Source organism: Atractosteus spatula, chromosome 7 (genome assembly GCF_055471065.1).
Source record: "Atractosteus spatula isolate fAtrSpa1 chromosome 7, fAtrSpa1.hap1, whole genome shotgun sequence".
Lineage (NCBI taxonomy): Eukaryota > Metazoa > Chordata > Actinopteri > Semionotiformes > Lepisosteidae > Atractosteus > Atractosteus spatula.
In genome coordinates, this window is record NC_142712.1 from 12,084,666 (window position 1) to 12,104,010 (window position 19,345).

At 35.4% G+C, this 19,345-nt stretch overlaps 1 protein-coding gene across 1 annotated transcript in view; it reads right to left on the reverse strand.

The window, feature by feature from the left end:
- Positions 1-364: 364 nt before the first annotated feature.
- Positions 365-19,345, reverse strand: part of slc36a4 (solute carrier family 36 member 4) — a 176,516-nt gene continuing 157,535 nt past the window's right edge. The window contains exon 12 of the mRNA XM_088921400.1: positions 365-752. Coding sequence (XP_088777526.1) covers positions 418-752 — 335 coding nt within the window. The 3' untranslated portion in view covers positions 365-417. The remainder of the gene's footprint in view (positions 753-19,345) is intronic.

The window sequence follows — 19,345 nt, forward strand, 5'->3', positions numbered from 1 at the left end:
CTTAGACAAAGTAAAAGACAGGGCAGATACCTTTATGGAAACCATTACTATTTTGAAATACTGTAACTGATAGAGCCAAAAAGGAATAAAACCATTTCATAATATGTAAACCTCATTAATCAGAAGATGCTAAAAGCAGCCAATTTTGTGATCCTTGTAGCAATGAGGCTGTTTCTTCCTAAGGTGTTACAGTTTTATATTTTTTAAACAATACACTGGAAAAGCATTTCATATCAATACTGGAAACTGAAACAGTGTTGGAATGATGATGGGGCAAAGGAATGCATTTACAAATCAAATCTGACATAATGGGAATTATGCTCATTATCAAAAGAGAGACCGTTTCGGAGGCTTAATGTCTACGTTATGCTGAATCGTCATGGAGAACTTTGGGTTCCCACACAGCTTTATAAGACATTACTCAGAGGTGAATGGGTTTGAAATATTCACAGCCCCTCTTACAAAGTCTGTAGCATTTAAAAGTACAGCGGTTTTTCCAGTATTGGGAACTAAAAAGTCTGCCTGAGGATATATAATCTCTTCCACCGTCACATAGGTCCCAGCTAAAAAGCCTACAAATCCTATTACTGCAATGAAAATATCCTTCACGACCATCCAGAGGCTGAACTTCTTGTTGCAGAATGTAATGAGTTCCACCAGTGGAGGGAAAATGAGAGCCAGTGCACTGCTGCTGACAGCTCCCACAAATGAGATGACCAGATCAAGGCGAGGAATGAGGGCTGCCGTAGCACCTAAGCAAGAAAAAGAGAGAGCAATGTTACAGCAAACAGAAGAAGCTAGGCTAGAGTGTGAGTCACTTCATGAATTACTAGACAGCTTTCTTTCTTTCCTCCCATTCTGAGTGTGTATTACATTAGCAAGCCCCTGCTAGAACTATGCTACTTTACAATATACTGTACATAGAGTGACACATGTACCATATTATAAGCTTTAATTATAAAAGAAATCAAAAGTACCATTATACAATAACAAGGCTGCCAGTAGCCTACATTCTATACACACAATCATCGAGGTTATACAGTACAAATGCAAAGGCAATTCTTTCTAATTTGTTTTATTTCTCAGTTTTATTTAAAATTTAATGTGTGATTCCATTGAAATGCCCAGTAATATTTTCAAGCTGTCTTACAAAAGTAAATATAGAGAGCACACAATAGTGTGATACTGTACATATTAGTTACAACAGAATGACACCAAGACAACTTTTGTTGCAAGAAAATTTGTCATCTCGTTGTGCACCAGATAAACTCCACAACACGATGCCCTGGAAAACTGGAAATTTAAAAGGGTAGACGTATTGAACAGTATGTTACAATTAATATATTTCACATATTGCTAATGTTTATTAAAAGTTATCTACATATATTTATTTATTGATTGGACTCTTTATTGATATCTGAATTGATATTTTGTGTTAATTATATCCATCCTTCCATTTTCTAACCACCTTACCCTATACAAGTAAACTGTACTGTAAATATTCATTCATCGTTATGATGTCTAAATACAACAGAGTAAAGGGAAAAAATAGCCCAAACTCTTAAGCCTAATGCTGTTTAGAAATGCTCACCTTCCACACATACTGTACCTCATCTGCAATTAAGTAATATACAGTACTACATCTTTTGAGCAAACAGATCTTAATTAAAACTAGGCACATAAGAATACTGTAGGTAACATTTGCTACCTGCGGTACACTTGCAAATATGCACAGGTTCTTTACAGAATTCTTGAACATGCAATGTCCTGTACTCTATGTCACAAATACAAATTTAAAAAAGATGAATACTGATGTATAAGGCACTTAGGTTTAATTTAACTACTTCCGATTAATTTCAATGACAGTTTAATTTCTATAGAATTACCAATAGGAAGTAAGAACCTGATCTTTAAGCATAGTGCAATTGTTCCTGTTACGTCTTAAAAATATGATGACCAGTCTTAATAAAACATGACTTTTCACATACAATATTCATATGACTACTGCTGAAGCAAAGCTGGAGCTTAAGAAAGAAAAGCTTCCACTAACTTGACCCGAATAAGAAACATCAAGGTTATAAACTGCTCTAATACTTTAAAGGAAAAGAAGAGTAATATTTTGCAGTGCTAATAACTTCTCCTTTCCTTCCACTAATTAAACACCAACCTTGAAATACACCAACTTGAAATTATCCCATGAAATCCCATGTGGTTTTTAATTTTTAATTACGGATCCACTCTTATCAATGTTTGCCATTCGTGGCATGAGCAGAATTTGTTATAGTAAATTACACCACTGCTATCTAGTCAAAACGTAAGCCACAGGACCACTTATAATACATGTAAATATACAGAAGTAGCTTTATCAGAAGAGTACATTGAACCCTCGTTCTTCTAGAATTTCTCTAAATCAAAGTAGGACAGTAAATTCTAATAAACTCTCAAATTTAATTCATTGTTTTCATAGATAGTTCATTTTTGGTTTGCAATCTTCTTTTACTTGTTAAAATTAACACAGAAACAGCAATTGAAATTACATATTAACTTAATATTGACATACAGTATTTGAAAACAAACAGCACAATCCAATCTTCTTTATCGTTCACTGAACTATCACAAACAGTAACCTTTGTTAAAAAGTGATCTCGGTTTACCTGAGCTTGAGATAATTTTCACTATCTCAAATTGCTGTGCACATGAGCTAGACTATTTAACTACATACTGTACTGCACATCTAAGCTAGACAGGCCAGCACAGCTATGTCTAGAAGCGCTATTGAAACTAAGGCATGAAACTTTGACAAACATTTTTGCTCTTTTCAGTGGAAATAAGTGGGAATGAATTATATTTCAGTTTGTAGGCACTGTGCATGTATTTAGGTTAAAATAATTAATGCAATCCTGTTAATAATACATTTATAATTTATAATTTTACAGGCTTATAATTTTACTAATGCAACTTGACCTTCTAGGCGATTGGTAAGTGTACAGTTTATTTTACCCTCTTTTTCACCAACCTATACCTTATTACATCTTTGTGGAAAAAAAAGGTGGTACAGAAAGTCCCTAGATTGGATGCAAAATATATATATATATATTTTAACTTTGAAGAAGAAGGGTCTGGATGAAACCAAGTATTGAATTTCAGTATCAGAATTTTTTACACCAACAGTAATAAAAAATGCAGCTTCACTAAAATGGGAGACACACAGACTCTTTGATATGCAAACCATTTTTTTCTGAGTTTTGGTTTTATTTTGGTTTCCTGAGTCCCTGAAAATATACTTCAGTTATGATTAAGACGCTAATCCGTCTTAGAATCAAAGCAAATTACCATACTGAATGTGCAGCAGATAGCTAAGGTGCAAAGGCAGGTGTTTGGGAACATAGGATTAGTATAAAAGGCTTATAGAGTACTTGTAAAAACCAAATATAGGTCAAGATGGAGTGTTTGGTTTTGCTATCATTTAAAATCCAGTAATAAAGCAACTGTAAAATGTCACAAGCTTGCACGTGATTTCTTTATTTATTTAGTTATTTCATAAATAATTCCATTAGAAATGTTCATGACTGTGTAGAATCAATAGAAAATGAAAAAAATAACCCATGTTCTTGTTTACTGCAAACATTTTACACCTCAGAGCATTATCAGAAACCAAACCAATTTGTCAGAGCTTATTTCCCCCTTAAAAAACATAGAGCGCCTATACAGGAATAGAGACCTCTCCTGGAACAATGATGCAACTGCACTTCCCAGTGAAGACAGCAGAAGACTCCAGCCATTCCTTATGTAATAACTAAATATTTCCCACCATGATTTTTAAATGCGACTCAAAGGTAAAAAAAAAACATTTACAGTGTTTTACTTTTAAATATACAGATTTAGCATTTTCCTACTTATCCTTAACCTAGCTTTCCAATGTAGCCTTTTCTTTTCTTACCAGCATGTATAGCAGCTGTCTCTTCGTAGCTAATAACAATGGCTTAATATGGGACACTGTTTCTGGGGGACAGTTAATTTTGGAGGGCCATACAGTGCTGAGCAAACAAGACATCAATGCATTACATTAGCGGAATATAAAGGGCTTGTTAGAAATTGCACCAAGATATAAACAGCTGTTGGATAACTGATTTTATTATACTAAAACATGTAGATTACATTGCACAACCCCTATTATGTAAAAAGACCAGTTGCAAAGATTCTATCAAGTCTTTAAAAAACACATCACTATAGAGCAAATCCAGAAAAAAAGTGTAAAAACATAACAATTTAGGTAATTAACCCATCATGGAATGGTCTAAGATCCTCTAGTCAATAATACTGTATTCTAGTAATATCAGTATGAATATGGAGAAAGATCTGTGTGCAGAGTTCAGTTAATACAATGGTAACCTTAATTTTCTGTCTCTGAAACTCAATACATATTCATTACAGTACTACAGTAATTCTCCATTGGTTAGCTACACATACAGTACATTCATCTTGGAATTGTCAAATGCAAATACTGTATATAATTATTTTTTTCCTAAAGAAAGAACAGACATCACTAGGGTTATATAATAACTATTAAACTTTCAACATAACATTTCAATGAGGATGAAAAAAATATTAATGAATATACTGTATAGCCATACGGGTCAGAAAAAACAATATTTAGAAAACCTTGAAATACCTGTTTTCCTAAACATCATTTTGGTCCTAAAACACATTCATTCCATCAGAAATTGTCTACGTTTTGTGGGAATCCTAACCCTAACCCTAGCTAAGGGTTTAGCATAAGTTAGGGTTGGGGCTCAGATTTTCGTTAAAGACTTTCAACAAGCTTCCAATCACTTGAGTGGAAAATATACCTCACTGAATGAAAATAATTGCCACACATGAGTAAGCAACCTCACTAAGACAAAGAGAATGTATCTGGAGTTTTCAATGAGTCGGGTTTAGGGATTAACTAGGGTAAGAGTGAGAAACACCTCATAAATCTTGGCTCCAGTTCTTAATATCCCAGTGCATTCTGTAACTAATGCTAGAGTTTGCAAAATCTAATAGGTTTCATTTCAAACTGTTGTTTATAGGGCAATTTAGACAACATTCCAGTTTGGGGCAATACACTACATATACAGTACGTAGCCATATATGTCAGAAAAAAAATGTTTACAAAACCCTGAAATACATGTTTTCCTAAACATCATTTTGGCCCAGAAACACAGCCATGCCATTCAAAAATGTCTAGGTTTTTTGGGAATCCTAACCCAAACTCTAGCTAAGGGTTTGGCGTAAATAAGGGTTAGGGCTCAGATTTTTTTCAACTATATTCCAGAAGTTTCCGCTTTATTTGAGTGCAAAACGTACATCACTGAATCCAACTATGAATCTCACATGACTAAGCAACCTCGCCAAAACAAAAAGAATATGAATGGAGTTCTGAATGAGTACGAATTAGGCCTTAACTGGGGTAAAAGTCGGAAACACCTCGTAAAGTTTGGCTCAAGTTCTTAATATCCCGGAGCATTCAATAACTAATGCTAGAGATTGCAAAGTATAATCAGTTTCTTTCAAACTTTTGCATTTAGGGCAATTAACACAACATTCCCTTTTGGGCCTATGCAATTTACTGTATATACAGTAGGATTATTGTCTTTTAAAAACATGTTTTATTGGAAATATATACTATATATATACAGTACATACATAATATGTACTATATATCTTATATATCTCAGTCCACTTATGTTCTTCATTGAAAGGGATTACTTTAAAATTGATTTACTGCTGCAAATTAGGATTTGGATTAGGATTGTGCTCTGAAAGGAAATCAATCTAGAATCAACTAGAGTCATACAACAGTTGAGGGTAAAGGGGAGGGTTAACTTTTGGTCTTTTTGACCAAACAAATTAATCTACATCACGACCTTCATTTTATTCATTAACAAAAGGTAGCAAATTGTGAAAAATTAAGTAAGGACAAACAGCATTGTTAGCTGGCAGATTCCTTTCTCACGTCATCAATGTATAATAAGACAATGTATGTGAAACAGTATTACGTACCTCAAGCACAAAGATGCAATTAATTATCGCCCAAATTAATGAATCTATCATGGTCTGGTCCTGTAAGTTAATATATTGTACCATATGCATTACCACAAAACAAAATGACACACAGATGAACACACCTCATCAAACATTAAACAACCTTAAAAAACAGTTCCCAATAACCACAAAGTTTCCATTGACACTCCCTATTAGCAAACAGGAAAATTATTCCCCAACCCTTCTCAATACATTTTAGTATGAAAAGTACAACCAGCCTCAGAATTTTGAACAGCAAAAAACCAAAAGGATAGATTTCACTGTAGTCAATAATAACATACTGTATATAACATATTTTATGTACTTTATAATGAAACTATACTGTAGATGTGCTACTCATAATGAAGAAAGTTCATCTTTAATTCCTACTCTTGGGTAAAAAGAATGGTTGCTTCTACAGCATCGGAGGTGCCATTTTAAAATTTCTTACAAAATAAAAAGGGCATCTATCTCAAATCAAATCAAAGTTTATTTATCAAATGCACAGCAATACAGCGTGCAGCAGTAGTTGCTGGGAATGAAATGTCTTTTCTGCGAGCTCACAAAAATCCCAAGAATCACAGAAATCCCAAGAATCACAAAAACACAAAAATCACAAAATTGAGGTTATGAAAATAAGGTTACATAATAATAGATGTAATAGAAACGGAATAAAACTCAATATGAGTAGAGCTGCTTTGTGTCCATGGTGTATGCAATATATACAAGTAGTGCGGTTATGCTGGTTATCTGATCTGATGCACTGTAGCATGCGATTTGTTTTGCAGGGACGAGCTAAATTAAAATTATGTGGGCTCTAAACCTGTTTTCTGTTTAATTAATATTAGTTATTGCATTAGCTTCACAACATATTTAATTAAAATGCTAAATCTGCACAGATGCATTCCGAAATCAGACGTCAAACGTATCTGTATCTTTTGCAGCAATTTTCCAAACAGTCCAGGCTCTGTACCTTTCCTGCAAACCTTGCTTACCTCACCATGTTTGCCATGCTTACATTGAATGTAGATCAAAGGAGGGGGAGAAAGTCAATCAAATGAAAGTGCAAAGTCAATTATAGAATTTATAGAAAAAATCTAGCACTCTTAATGCACCCCAGGGCTGTATCCACATGAAATTGAACACATAAAGCCTCCTAGCAACACAGATTACTGCAACAAAGGGAATAGCAAGGGGAAAATTGATTTCAAAATTGAAGTTGTGATGTCTTCTACATACACTTGAAATTTTTTAACAATAACCATTTTGTGATTAGGGTACTAGGCAAATTCTTTTCTTTCCTTCTTGAGATGTACTGTACATGATACAGTCAAATATTTAAATGCAGTAACCTCTTCAACATTCAGAATTATATGTATTTTGTATTTTAAACTATGTGGACAACACAGAATCCACTTTGCAGGAAAAGGGGTTAATTTATCAAATTCAATTTCCTTGAAATATAATACATTCAGTTTGTTCCAGATAACTTCAGTTCAGTTCCACTTAGGGCTGTTTATGCCGGTTCTTAATTGGAACATCTTGTACAGTAGTTCCCCAATATCTCAGCTGTCAGCTTCCAATTATTTTTAAATAAAAGATTTCACTCATTTTAGAGAACAAAATTTTTTATTTACTATGTAAATTGGAATTTCTGTATAGATTATTACCATCCACTTTAAATTCCCAGTCAATTATCAAAAATATTTCATTTGTTCAGGAATACAACCCAACTGGAGATTTGTTAAACTTGGTTTTGGTGTCTTCAGTTCAAGTTTTTGTTTAAAAAAATGCCTATGAATTTTCAACAGCAACTGATTCCAAAATGTCATATACAGTAGTTGATGAAAAAAAAACTCCCAGATCTCTGGATTTAACAATAAATCACCAGTTTGTAACTTTTTAGCCAAATTGAACAACATGCACATTCTGGACAAATCATGTAATTCTGTAATCTTTTCCCTGAAAGAAAATAGTGATGATTAAAATAAAAATCCTGCCTAACATTTTGAGAGTCATTTTTTATTAGATATGGTGGATGTTTTATACTCTGTATTTTGTACACAATCTTCTTAGATTTTATAACAACATGATGTTTCCTGGCCCAGTTTAGACTGACAAGAATCTGCAGTTTCTGTAATTCAGAGTCTTTGAATGTCTCGTAATGACTTGTTCATTTTTAGAAACTCTCTGAATTTCTTCAATGTACTGAGGTCAAATGAAGCTTTTTGTAGATGTCTCCCCTTTCCATTAACATTGTATGATTTTATACAAATAATCGTGAACTGCATTAGAATGCTGAATTTGAAACCTTACATTAAAATAGCTCTATTTAGAAAATGTTTATGTGCTGAATGAAATTATAGCAGACTGACATTAGGATTTAATTTGCTTTATTCCATCTGTAATTTTAAGAACACAAACTATAAACTCAGGTGTGCACTAGACTACACTCAAATGTTAAAAGGGAAAGAACACATTTACTAAAAGTCATTCACTTATTATAGGGGAAATTGTTTTATAAAATAGGAGATATTCTCAAGTGCACACTGTACATGCAACTACCTATTTTCTTGTTATCTCCCTTGGATATATTAGGTATCTAAAGCATATAAATCTCTTCTCTGTATTTGAAAATACCAAATAGCTCATCTCACCGTTTATGAGCTATTGTATGCCACTGAAGAAGTTTGACAGACAAGAGAAAGCTGGTATAGGAGAAATAAAAATCCATTATTCACAGCAAACACATTTCACAAGTAATTGCCTTGCCACTTCAAAGAAATGCAAATGAAACTGGAATACTTATATATTTCTGAATAAACCAGGTGTCAGCAGGAAAACTATGCAGACCCCCATATTTCTGTGCTTTTCCAGTGTGGAAGAAATCCTGTAACCATGCGTTTACACATACAGTATGAGTGTGCAAACACTCAGTTACTCAAACAATTGTTTATTTGAAAAATCAAAAATCAAATGTACTGTTTACAAATGTGTTGTAAAAGTAACATGATATTTAACACAAGATTTCTGAAAATGTTTATGGTGACAAGAGTGCTCTAAAAAACATAGTATCCAGAGATTATCTTTACAAACTATTAAAAACTGGGTTGACTTCAGTGGAGTGGCTTCCTGTATTTGTCTTCCTATTGCAGGCTTCATCTAAACCCTTAGAAGTGGTTACTATCTGGAACGGGGACTTGAATTTTGTTTCCCGGGTCAATACTTGGGATAAAATGAAACACATTCTGTCTCAAAAAAATGAAAAAGTTGTAGACGGTGTTATACAAAGTTAGCTCCTAGTCACCTGTGTACTGTATGTTCTGTCAAGTGGGACACTGTGAATACCATTTGCATTGGTTTTGGAAATGTCCAGAAACTACTACAGTAGGTTTTGTAAACGGGTCTTTTTATTATTGTAAATAGTACCAAAATGCAAGATGGGAATATTCCTTTTAATAGATATTGAGGGACAGTGTTGTATTGTAGTGGTGCTTGTCAAAGTCACAGTCAAAGCCTTGTTACATGGGGTGTTCTGTTGTAGGTATTTGACCTTATTTTAGGATAAAAGGTAGTTCCTTAGGTAGAAACACGAAGGGGAATACCACTGAGAGGAAAGGGGGATATGTGACTCTACTCCACTATTATTTACAGTGAAAGAAGTGCTTTTTTCTCTTTTGTTGTATTTTGTCTGGATACAATGATAAAGTAAGACATTTTCTGATATAAATATGACGTTTTTGATTCTCTTGAAAACTGAAAATGATCTTGTTTCAACTTGTGAAAATCTCTGAAGTGTATTCTTGAATATATAATATAACTTGTTTCCATTATACAGTACATACTGGTTAGCAGAAACATTCAAGCTATGGTAATGTAAGTTTTTTACTTGTATTCTTAGGATGCATTTAACAGCTACCCTTATGAATTCTTCCTTGCTGCACCGGATATTGTTTAGTTAATTTAGTATTTCTATAAAAATGTTATCTCATTGTCGTATCCTTCTACAATGCAGGATAAAAAAAACTACTTCATAAATGTGCTTTTTAACTAGTGTTCTGGATACACAGCACAATAACTTTTGTAATTCATGTTGGTCTTTGCAGTTCTTATAAGGAGGCCCTTAAATGTGTTATTGATTCAATTAGCTAGTGCAGTTGAGTGAGTTTAATAAATATGGGTAACTAGGGACAAATGTATTCAGCACACACAGAAGAAATGAGAAATCATATTTTATTACAAAACAAACAAGCCACAAGTGTTTACCCTGAGTTTCCAGAGCAGACGCACTGCCCACATGAGCCACTGAGACTCAGACTAGCACCACTGACTGTATTGATTTATTTGTCTTCGCCCGGGCACTCAATCAAAATTGCAAAAAATTATGAGTGAGGCCATTTAATTCCACAAGCAACTGTACTCATGTACCAAGCTTGTCTCACCTGCATATTCATGGGTATATGAAATGAGTTAAGTGATAACAAGATCAAAACCTCTGCTCTCTAGAGCAAGGATAACAGGAGAATACAGGGAAATGCTTAAAGGCAGCTTAAGCAAATGTACTGATTAAATGTACAGGTAGGGATCAATGAGTCCACACTTTAAAAGGTCCAAAAATATTACTACAGCTAGAAGACCAACGCTGTTTTTTCTTCTTATGTAGAATTCCTGACTCAAGTGCAGAGGTGCTTTTGTTTTGAAAATTGCACTACACTACTGTTAAGGGATTCATATAATTTTAATATCTGAAGTATCTCTATTTTTTCTAGACAGCCTCTGATATCAATGATCGTACAGTAGCATAAATTAATAACAATTGCTACCATCTAACATTTAATTGAACAGAGAACTAGCAAGAGATTCATACTGTACTGTACATGAGAAAGGCTCAGAGAAACTAGTCATTCTTGCAAAGTGTTCTGTATTTCTATGAATGTATTTTAATTTTTGAGTTTCTGAATCCCTCATTAATCGCCTGCCAACAGAGACAGTCTAATGGTGGTTAGAATTCTAAAATAATCAAGTCCTTTTGCTTTTTGCCACACCAGAATCAATGGGTAAATTGTGCAAAACCAGCTTGCAAGGTTCCATGACAAGACTGATGTTATACAGTCCATCCTTCATTGGAAAATCTCTTCCTTTTGTCACAATTACAAGTACTTTCTCTCACAATTATTCCTTTCCAAAACTTGATCAACCAAACCACTATTTGTCAAAGGGCCCCACAGGACCTTTTTTTGCCCCTATAGATGATGTTTTCCATGCTGCCTCTCCATGCAGGCTGATGGTATTCTCTGTGACAAACAATATGTGCTGTGGTCATTGACTCTGATAACTACTTCTATCAAATTTAAAATTTACGATTTATTCAAAGGACATAATATTTCTTCCAAATAGGATGTAAACCATATGACGTTCAATAGAATTTTGAATCAATCTCATTTAGGTTCCAGAGAAAGATTCTGAGTGCACAACCCATTATTACTACTGTTTATGCACAGTAATTCTGTATGCATACATAAAACGTGAGCAACAGCAGAGGGCTGAGTTAAAATAAGACATCTTCAACCAGAAACACAGACAGACCACTGGTAAGTTTTATAATCAGAAATGGCTGATTCAAATACTTGTGTGTTGGAAATGCCAACACCGCAAGACCTGATTAAGTCTAATGTACAGTATGAACCTGTATTTTAATTGGAAAGTTGACATAGTGAGTAAAGATAAAACAGTTTAGAGCAGCCAGGAAATCAGCAAATGTAGAGCAGATAGGAGAAACACATGTACAGTATATTGGCATTTTTAAAAGTGACATCACCAGGATTAACCTTAATGAACAGCAAATATTCATTTCGTAGGTGCCATGTTTCAGTGAGACAAAAGATATCCACTTTCTGGTCAATAACAAACTCATTGAAAATCGGGGACTTGTCACTTAAAGATCAAGTAATAAAGAGAGTAAAGCTTACAGAGATACTTAACACAGAAGGTTTAGATTTAGAGACAGCACAGTTTTTGGAAGATTGCACAGATTGTCCAAATCAATGGCACATACCCAGGGTGAATACAAATGCTTTTGGGACAAAACAAAAATAGTACTGCAATTAGAAGTATTATTTTACACAATACTGCAACCAGAGTCCATTGTATGCCAATGTGGACATCCACGTAGAATTCTCTCACTACAATGAGAATAGAAGCTACTCTGTTTAGTAACAAGGGTGGTGAGGGGTGGGGACTCAATAATGTTGAAACAGAGTAAGAGAAGATAATTATTAAAGTAAGTTGAATATAGCATTCAACTGTACATAAATAAAACACAAACTGTAGTTGCACAGACAATCCAAAACAATGCAGTATTGCCTGCAGACAACACATACTGAAGCAAGATACTCCAAAGAAAAGGATCACAGCAGAAAGAATAAGACAAAGACTGGTTTTAAATTTTGTCAATAACTAACTGCACCAGTATCATAAAATAAGTGGTGGTGGGTGTGATACACAGAGTGGGGTCAAGTCATGAATTGCTGAATGTGACAGAAAAGAGGTGGGGTGAGAGAAGGGCCAAGCCAAGAAACAGCAATGCTGCATCAGGGTCCAACAACACACAATATGGACACAAGAAACAATCTCAGCTAGCCAGGGCTAAAATCCTTAGAGTGGAGGTCAGTAGCAGATTGCAACAAAATCAGAGACACAGGCAAGAGCAGCAGCGAGAAGACAGGGACAAAATAAGGTCCCAGACAACCAAGTCCACTAATACAGAGCTTGCATGAGCAAGCATCAGAAAAATACTTAGAAACCTAGACTTTCAAAAGAACTAATAAAAGAAACTAAAATATGGTGTAGAAATGTAAAGCAATTAAAGGCATGCTGACTCCCAATCTTTAAATAGCCAGTTATTTAACTTCACACAGTACCTTAAAGGTCCAAAGTGATGGTTGATTATTTCAATCAATCATCACTTTGGACCTTTAAGGTACTGTGTGAAGTTAAATAATCCCAGAATTGACTTTAAAAATCAGTATGTGTGCACACAGTTGAACTAACTTTATTAATTATCAATATACTGACATTAAACTACTGCACATATCTCATTACACAGTCCAGAAAGCCACAGACCAATATGATTGTAAAGTTAATACTACTTGTGATGTTTTCTAACATTTTTCTGAATGTGAGGCCACTCACAAATGAAAAACTAAAATAATAACACTTGAACACTCTGTTAAATGCATTGCTTCTTTTACAAACCAACGGTTCCTTACTGATTCTCTAGTGGATTAGGCTGCCTTGTTTAATAAGAGGCTACAACCCTGGTTAAACAGAACTGCTCACTGTTTTAATTCTTAAAGCTCCTCAGAGCTCTGGCTCACATAACTCAAATGTAATTACTTTTTGTCAGCCACTGAGCAGTAAGCTATTAGGATGTCTATACAGTACAAACCAAATGTTAATTTAATTACTTTTGCCTAGAGTTACATTTTCAAATCAAGCCTGTAGAAATACAAAAATTCCAGTGCAAACATGATAGCATACTCTTATAAACTAATGGATAAGCAAAAAATGTTAGAAGACTACATTGGATATTCTAGCATAACCCAGTGGTTATATTAATCTGGATGTCTCTAATAAAATGTGACAATTTACCACAGAAAAGAACTGTGAGTGAAAAGAAAATATTCCTGCCACTGCTTTATAATTGTAAGCAACAATAAAGCAAAAAAGTAGTCCAAACCTTCTTTATCAAACTAGCTGAATCTGAAATATCTTCTATGCTTTAGTTTCAATCCACACTATATCATTCTGGGTTGCAAGCTTTAAAATTAAATTTACAGTTTATTCTCTTTTAGGACTGCCAGGACATGGGTTACTGGACAAAATGCTAATCACAAACTTGTGATTAGGGAAATGTAGAGTTTTAATAAAAAAAACTATGAGTTCAAATCACAGGTGTGGCAGTGCTGTTGTACAATATATTTGAGCAATGTACTTCACTTAGACTTAGTAAAGATGGAGAGAAATTATTTCACCAGTTGAATTAATGATGAAATTTTAGTATTATAGACTGAGCACACCTGAATCAAAATGTAGCAAGTTTAGCATTGATACAGTGGTGAGCATCCATGTTCTTATGAAAAGTGCCAGTGGATACATGTTAAAGCGTTTTCCAGGTTAAATAAAGGTCACATGTACAGTACTTCAAGTGTCATTCTTCCAGGACTTTACTAGTTGGATTCCTGACTGTTGTTACAAGGACTATATAAATTCTCATCTGTGACAGTAAGGATTCAGAGAGGTAACGTGTCTTCAGTCAACAGGTTCCGTCATACCACAGCAACCTGCCCCTTTAAATAGGTGCCTACTGGAACCAGGTGCAAACAGGGTGAGTACTGTCCTCCAGGGTTCACTTGCTTCATAACATCTGCTGATTAAGTCTGCAAAGAGAAAACCCTCTAGTCAGGATGAGATCAGATGACACTTCTCTGCCTGCAATCTGCTAGATTTACATGTGAGTTGCAGCAATTCAAACTGGAAATTGAACATTAAAAATGTACATGAAAGCCTTACTTTCAGTAGTCTGAAATACCCTAAAATAAAGTAGATTATGTGACGTATGCATTACATACCAATATTTGTGTTAAATAAAAACAACTAAATAAACAGTATCTGATTTTTCTGTGTAACAATATAGTTTGTTTTAAAGTTTTATTTCCTACATTAATTTTAATGAAAAATACAGCAGTGGAAAAATTAGTAATAAGCAATGTGTGATACAATTGTGATTTGCCTGGTCTAAAGTATTCATACCCTGCTACTTAGAATCTAGTGTGGATGTATTTGGCTTCTGATTTTCTAACACACTTGGAATAAAAGTTCTGGTTTTCAACTTGTCCACATTTCTCAACAGTCTACATTTGGTTTCACAAGTTTGGTTTTGCTTAAATGGCTTTTAAAACTTGGCAAAAGGCAATACAACTTCTGTTAGTCAGAGATATAGGTCACAATTTGGAACTGGGGCTGGGTTTTTAACAAGCTATTAAAAGTGTCCAAAAAGCCTTTTTAAAGGATACTCAGAAACTGAAGAAGATTGATGCTGTAAGAGCCTCAATGCAGTCTGGAGAAGCAGAATGAGAATGAGCTATCCTCCCTACAGTAATTAATCAACTAGTTAAAGGCTCTTACAGCCTACCCTTCATAATTTCCACCAAAATAAAAGCTTTGGACAACCAACTTGAATTTTTCCATTCATATTTCTTGCAACATTAGTCATCAAATTAAAACAAAATATAAACTGTAAACAGATTTGCATCTGATGAAACCTTCAGAAAAACGCTTGCAGTGCTCTACAGTATGCACCCTGTAACTATCAGTATAAAATAACACAAAGATATGAGAGTTACAGTACTAATCAGGGCAAATAAGTGTAAAGCCCAACAGATACTAAAAAACAGGTGATTGTTTTTACTCCTCTGAATGATACAGTTTCCCTTTGATGGATATGTGTTAGAATAAGGCCATGCAAACATATATCATCTAAGAACTATGATATAACTATGAGAAAACTAAGTTATATACAGTAATATCTTGATTAAACAATCAACTAAGAGCTTATTATGTATGTGTTCTTTTACAGGGGCTCATTACTCTTTAGATATATACTATATTAGCTACCCTTCTCAGATATTACAGTAACCCAGACAAGAGTGGTATTAATAAACTAATTGTATGAATGGTCTGTATTTACAGAGTATGGCCTATTATTGTAGAATAAAGTGTTACTACCCCAAATTTTAAAAGCGTGGACAATTCATTTCTTTTGAGAAATCTGTACAGATGGTGCAACTCAACTTTTTCTTAAATCACAGCACGGACTCCATGTGCAACCATTTTACCTATCTTAACTTTGCATTGTATATCTCTCTCTCATCCTAGCGTTAATCCCGCATCAGCAGGGTCCGCTTGTCGGCACGCCCATCTCCATTTGCTGGTTTGAACCAAATCTTTGAGCTGACGTTGCCATTAAATGCGACCGAGAATACTCCAACCGGCACGTCGCTCTGCCTGCCATCGGAGTGGGGGGGGGGGGGGATGAGGAGAACAAAGTAACTTTGCATTGTATATCTTTCTGTAATATACCATTAGTAATAATACTGTATATACGGTAGACTTCCTTTTCTGTAATGCTTGCTTAACAACTTAATAGCATCTTTTCAGACAAGAAAGAAAAAACACATCAAGATGATTATACCACATATTTGTCACGATCGTTACTCCTCCTCTTAAGGGCGCTCCAGCCCTTCCTCGTTCTGTCCCATTCCCCACACCTGTTCCTTATTCCAGCCCCTCTTTAGTTCCACCTTTAAAGCCAGACGCAGGCGTTTGCCCGAGGCTTCTCATTGATTTTCGCATCGTGAGAGCCCGGGGGTCCTGCCGCGTCTGGCTCCGTTATGGTTTTAGTTTCCTGTTCCTGATTCCCTGCCCCGCCGGTCCCGACCCGGTTCTGGTTTTAACTTCGGATGGATCCCCTGGTCTTGGACTAAACCTCCCGTCTTGGATTCCCCCTCTGGATTTACCCTTGGATTGTTCGCCCTGGATTCACTCCCCCTGGACACCTGCACTCCTCGGACACGCCCCCTGTCTCCTGACCCTTCTCCTGCATGACTATTTTCCCAATTGTATCCTCGCATTCCGGATCGTGTCGTCTGCATAGGGCCCGGAAAGAACTGCTCCTGACAATATTATAGTTCTTAGAATGACGTGTCCAGCCCTTTCCTAATCTAAATGTACATGTATATTTCCATATCAAAAATATTTACTGCTTTCAAGACAATCTCACTGTTCCTATTTTTGATGGAATTTTATTCCTTTTATTTTTGACTGGAGTCAGGCAGAATGAAGGTACTGTATAAAAGAGCAATTCACGAAGAGCAATGTCAGGAATTTGGTCAAAAAAGGCAAAGGAGAAAATTGTAATGTCAGATACAGTTAGTCTGAGAAGGCAAAGGACATGCCCTTCCTACTAACAAAAGATATTCCACTCTAGGGAGCTTTTTTGTGACTGTAGTGAATACAAATTCTATTGCTATCCCCATTATAAACAACACATGATGAAACAAGTTATCTCAAACAATTAGAAGTGTTTAACACCAACATTATGGTATTTAAAATGCTGTCTAGCTATTTTTAAAACTTGACTACAAGATTACATCCATTTTATCAAATTATTACAAATAGTGAAAAATACAGTGTATTTCAGCATGGCCAGCAGCCATATCACCCTGCAACTCACAACTGGCAACCCAGTGAAGTTAAGCAGGTATGAGCCTGGTCAGTACCTGGATGGGAGACCTCCTGGGAAAAACTAAGGTTGCTGCTGGAAGAGGTGTTAGTGGAGCCAGCAGGGGGTGCTCACCCTGCGGTCCATGTGGGTCCTAATGCCCCAGTATAGTGACGGGGACACTATACTGTAAACAGGTGTCGTCCTTCGGATGAGACGTAAAACCGAGGTCCTGACTCTCTGTGGTCATTAAAAATCCCAGGGCATTTCTCGAAAAGAGTAGGGGTGTAACCCCGGCGTCCTGGCCAAATTTCCCATTGGCCCTTACCAATCATGGCCTCCTAATAATCCCCCTCTATGAATTGGCTTCATTGCTCTGCTCTCCTCCCCACTGATAGCTGATGTGTGGTGAGCGTTCTGGCGCACTATGGCTGCCGTCGCATCATCCAGGTGGATGCTGCACATTGGTGGTGGTGGAGGGGAGTCCCTATTACCTGTAAAAGCGCTTTGAGTGGAGTGTTCAGAAAAGCGCTATATAAGTGTAAGCAATTATTATTATTATTATTTCAACTTTATATTTGAAAGATATTTCAATATTTCAATGCCTATGTTGAATTCTAACGTATATGCACTTCTTTAAGACATGGTAAAAAAATTTAATTATGTTTATGTTGTATAATTGATCTTATATAAATGCAGTGAAGTATTAAGCTCAAGACCAAGAATGTTTGGGAAAGTGATTAAATACTGGCAAGTGATTTTTAATTACCTAACTACTCAACTAGATGTAATACTGTACGTTGTTAAAAAAAAACATAAAGAAATCAAATACAGATAAGATTTAAAGTTGATCAAAAAAAGTAGAAACTAGATCCATCAATGAAAGGCTTTGAAGCATTATACAGTATTGTATAAAAAAATATATAGTATACTTAATTGAAACAAAACTGACCTCCACAAGACATTGACATTGTTTTCTTGAAGTGGTGCCATTGTAACCCTAGCACGGCATGGTCTTTCATTGTCCGGCTGGAAAATCAACACTTCTGGATCGGGTTCCAGGAACAGGAAACCGCTGGCTCAATAACTTAGTCAATGTATGCAGTAAGGTTGCACTCAATGTGTACAAAAGGCATTCTTGTGTTAAAGAACATTCCCCTGTGGACACCTCAGAAATTTCAGGCCACAGAAAATGGCAATGTCAACATCTCTCAACTGTCCACATTACTACCGAATGTCTTGTGAGCACAGAGATCATTTTCATGGAGATGGTGATCTACAGACATTCTGCTGATGTGCGGAGTTTTTCTTCCTAGAAACACAAAGATGGATCCGATAGACAGTGGGCCACTGCACTAAGCCTCTGCCTTCCAGACTAGTATGATCTTCCCAGAGCCAGTTTCATGGTTTCTCCTTGCTAGTGCACTTCTTGAAGAACATTCCATTCTCTGGTCAACTGCTCTTACAAGACAATTTCAAACCGATAACAACAAGGCAGTGGTCATTACTTAAGTGCAACATGGTAATCTTTCTCTGTCCCTCTTTTAATTCAAATTATATATATTTTTTGGTGACTGTTTATACAGATTCTTAGTCAACTTATTTTAGTAAAACCAAACAATAAACATACTGTACTGGAAATTGTATGAATTTGAGCTTCATATTTTTTATCGCACAGAGCAATTTGCTCACTTTTTAAAATGAAAAACAACATTTTGTACAAATGTGTCCAATGAATTTGAGATGGCAAATGCAAGACCATAATAAAAATAATATTTCAAAATTACTTTCTATCTCAACAGTGAATTACTTACTCTGTGATTCAGCGTTTGGCTGGAACTGTTAATGTATTTGAACACAGTATATGACAATTTTGCAATACTTTTTTAACTTTATTGAGTTTGCATGCTGGCCTCAACAGTAGGTTTTAGCCCCTTTTTTCCCCACTTCTAGAAGTGAGTTTCAGAGTTGTGGACCAAACCTATCTTTCCATTTATC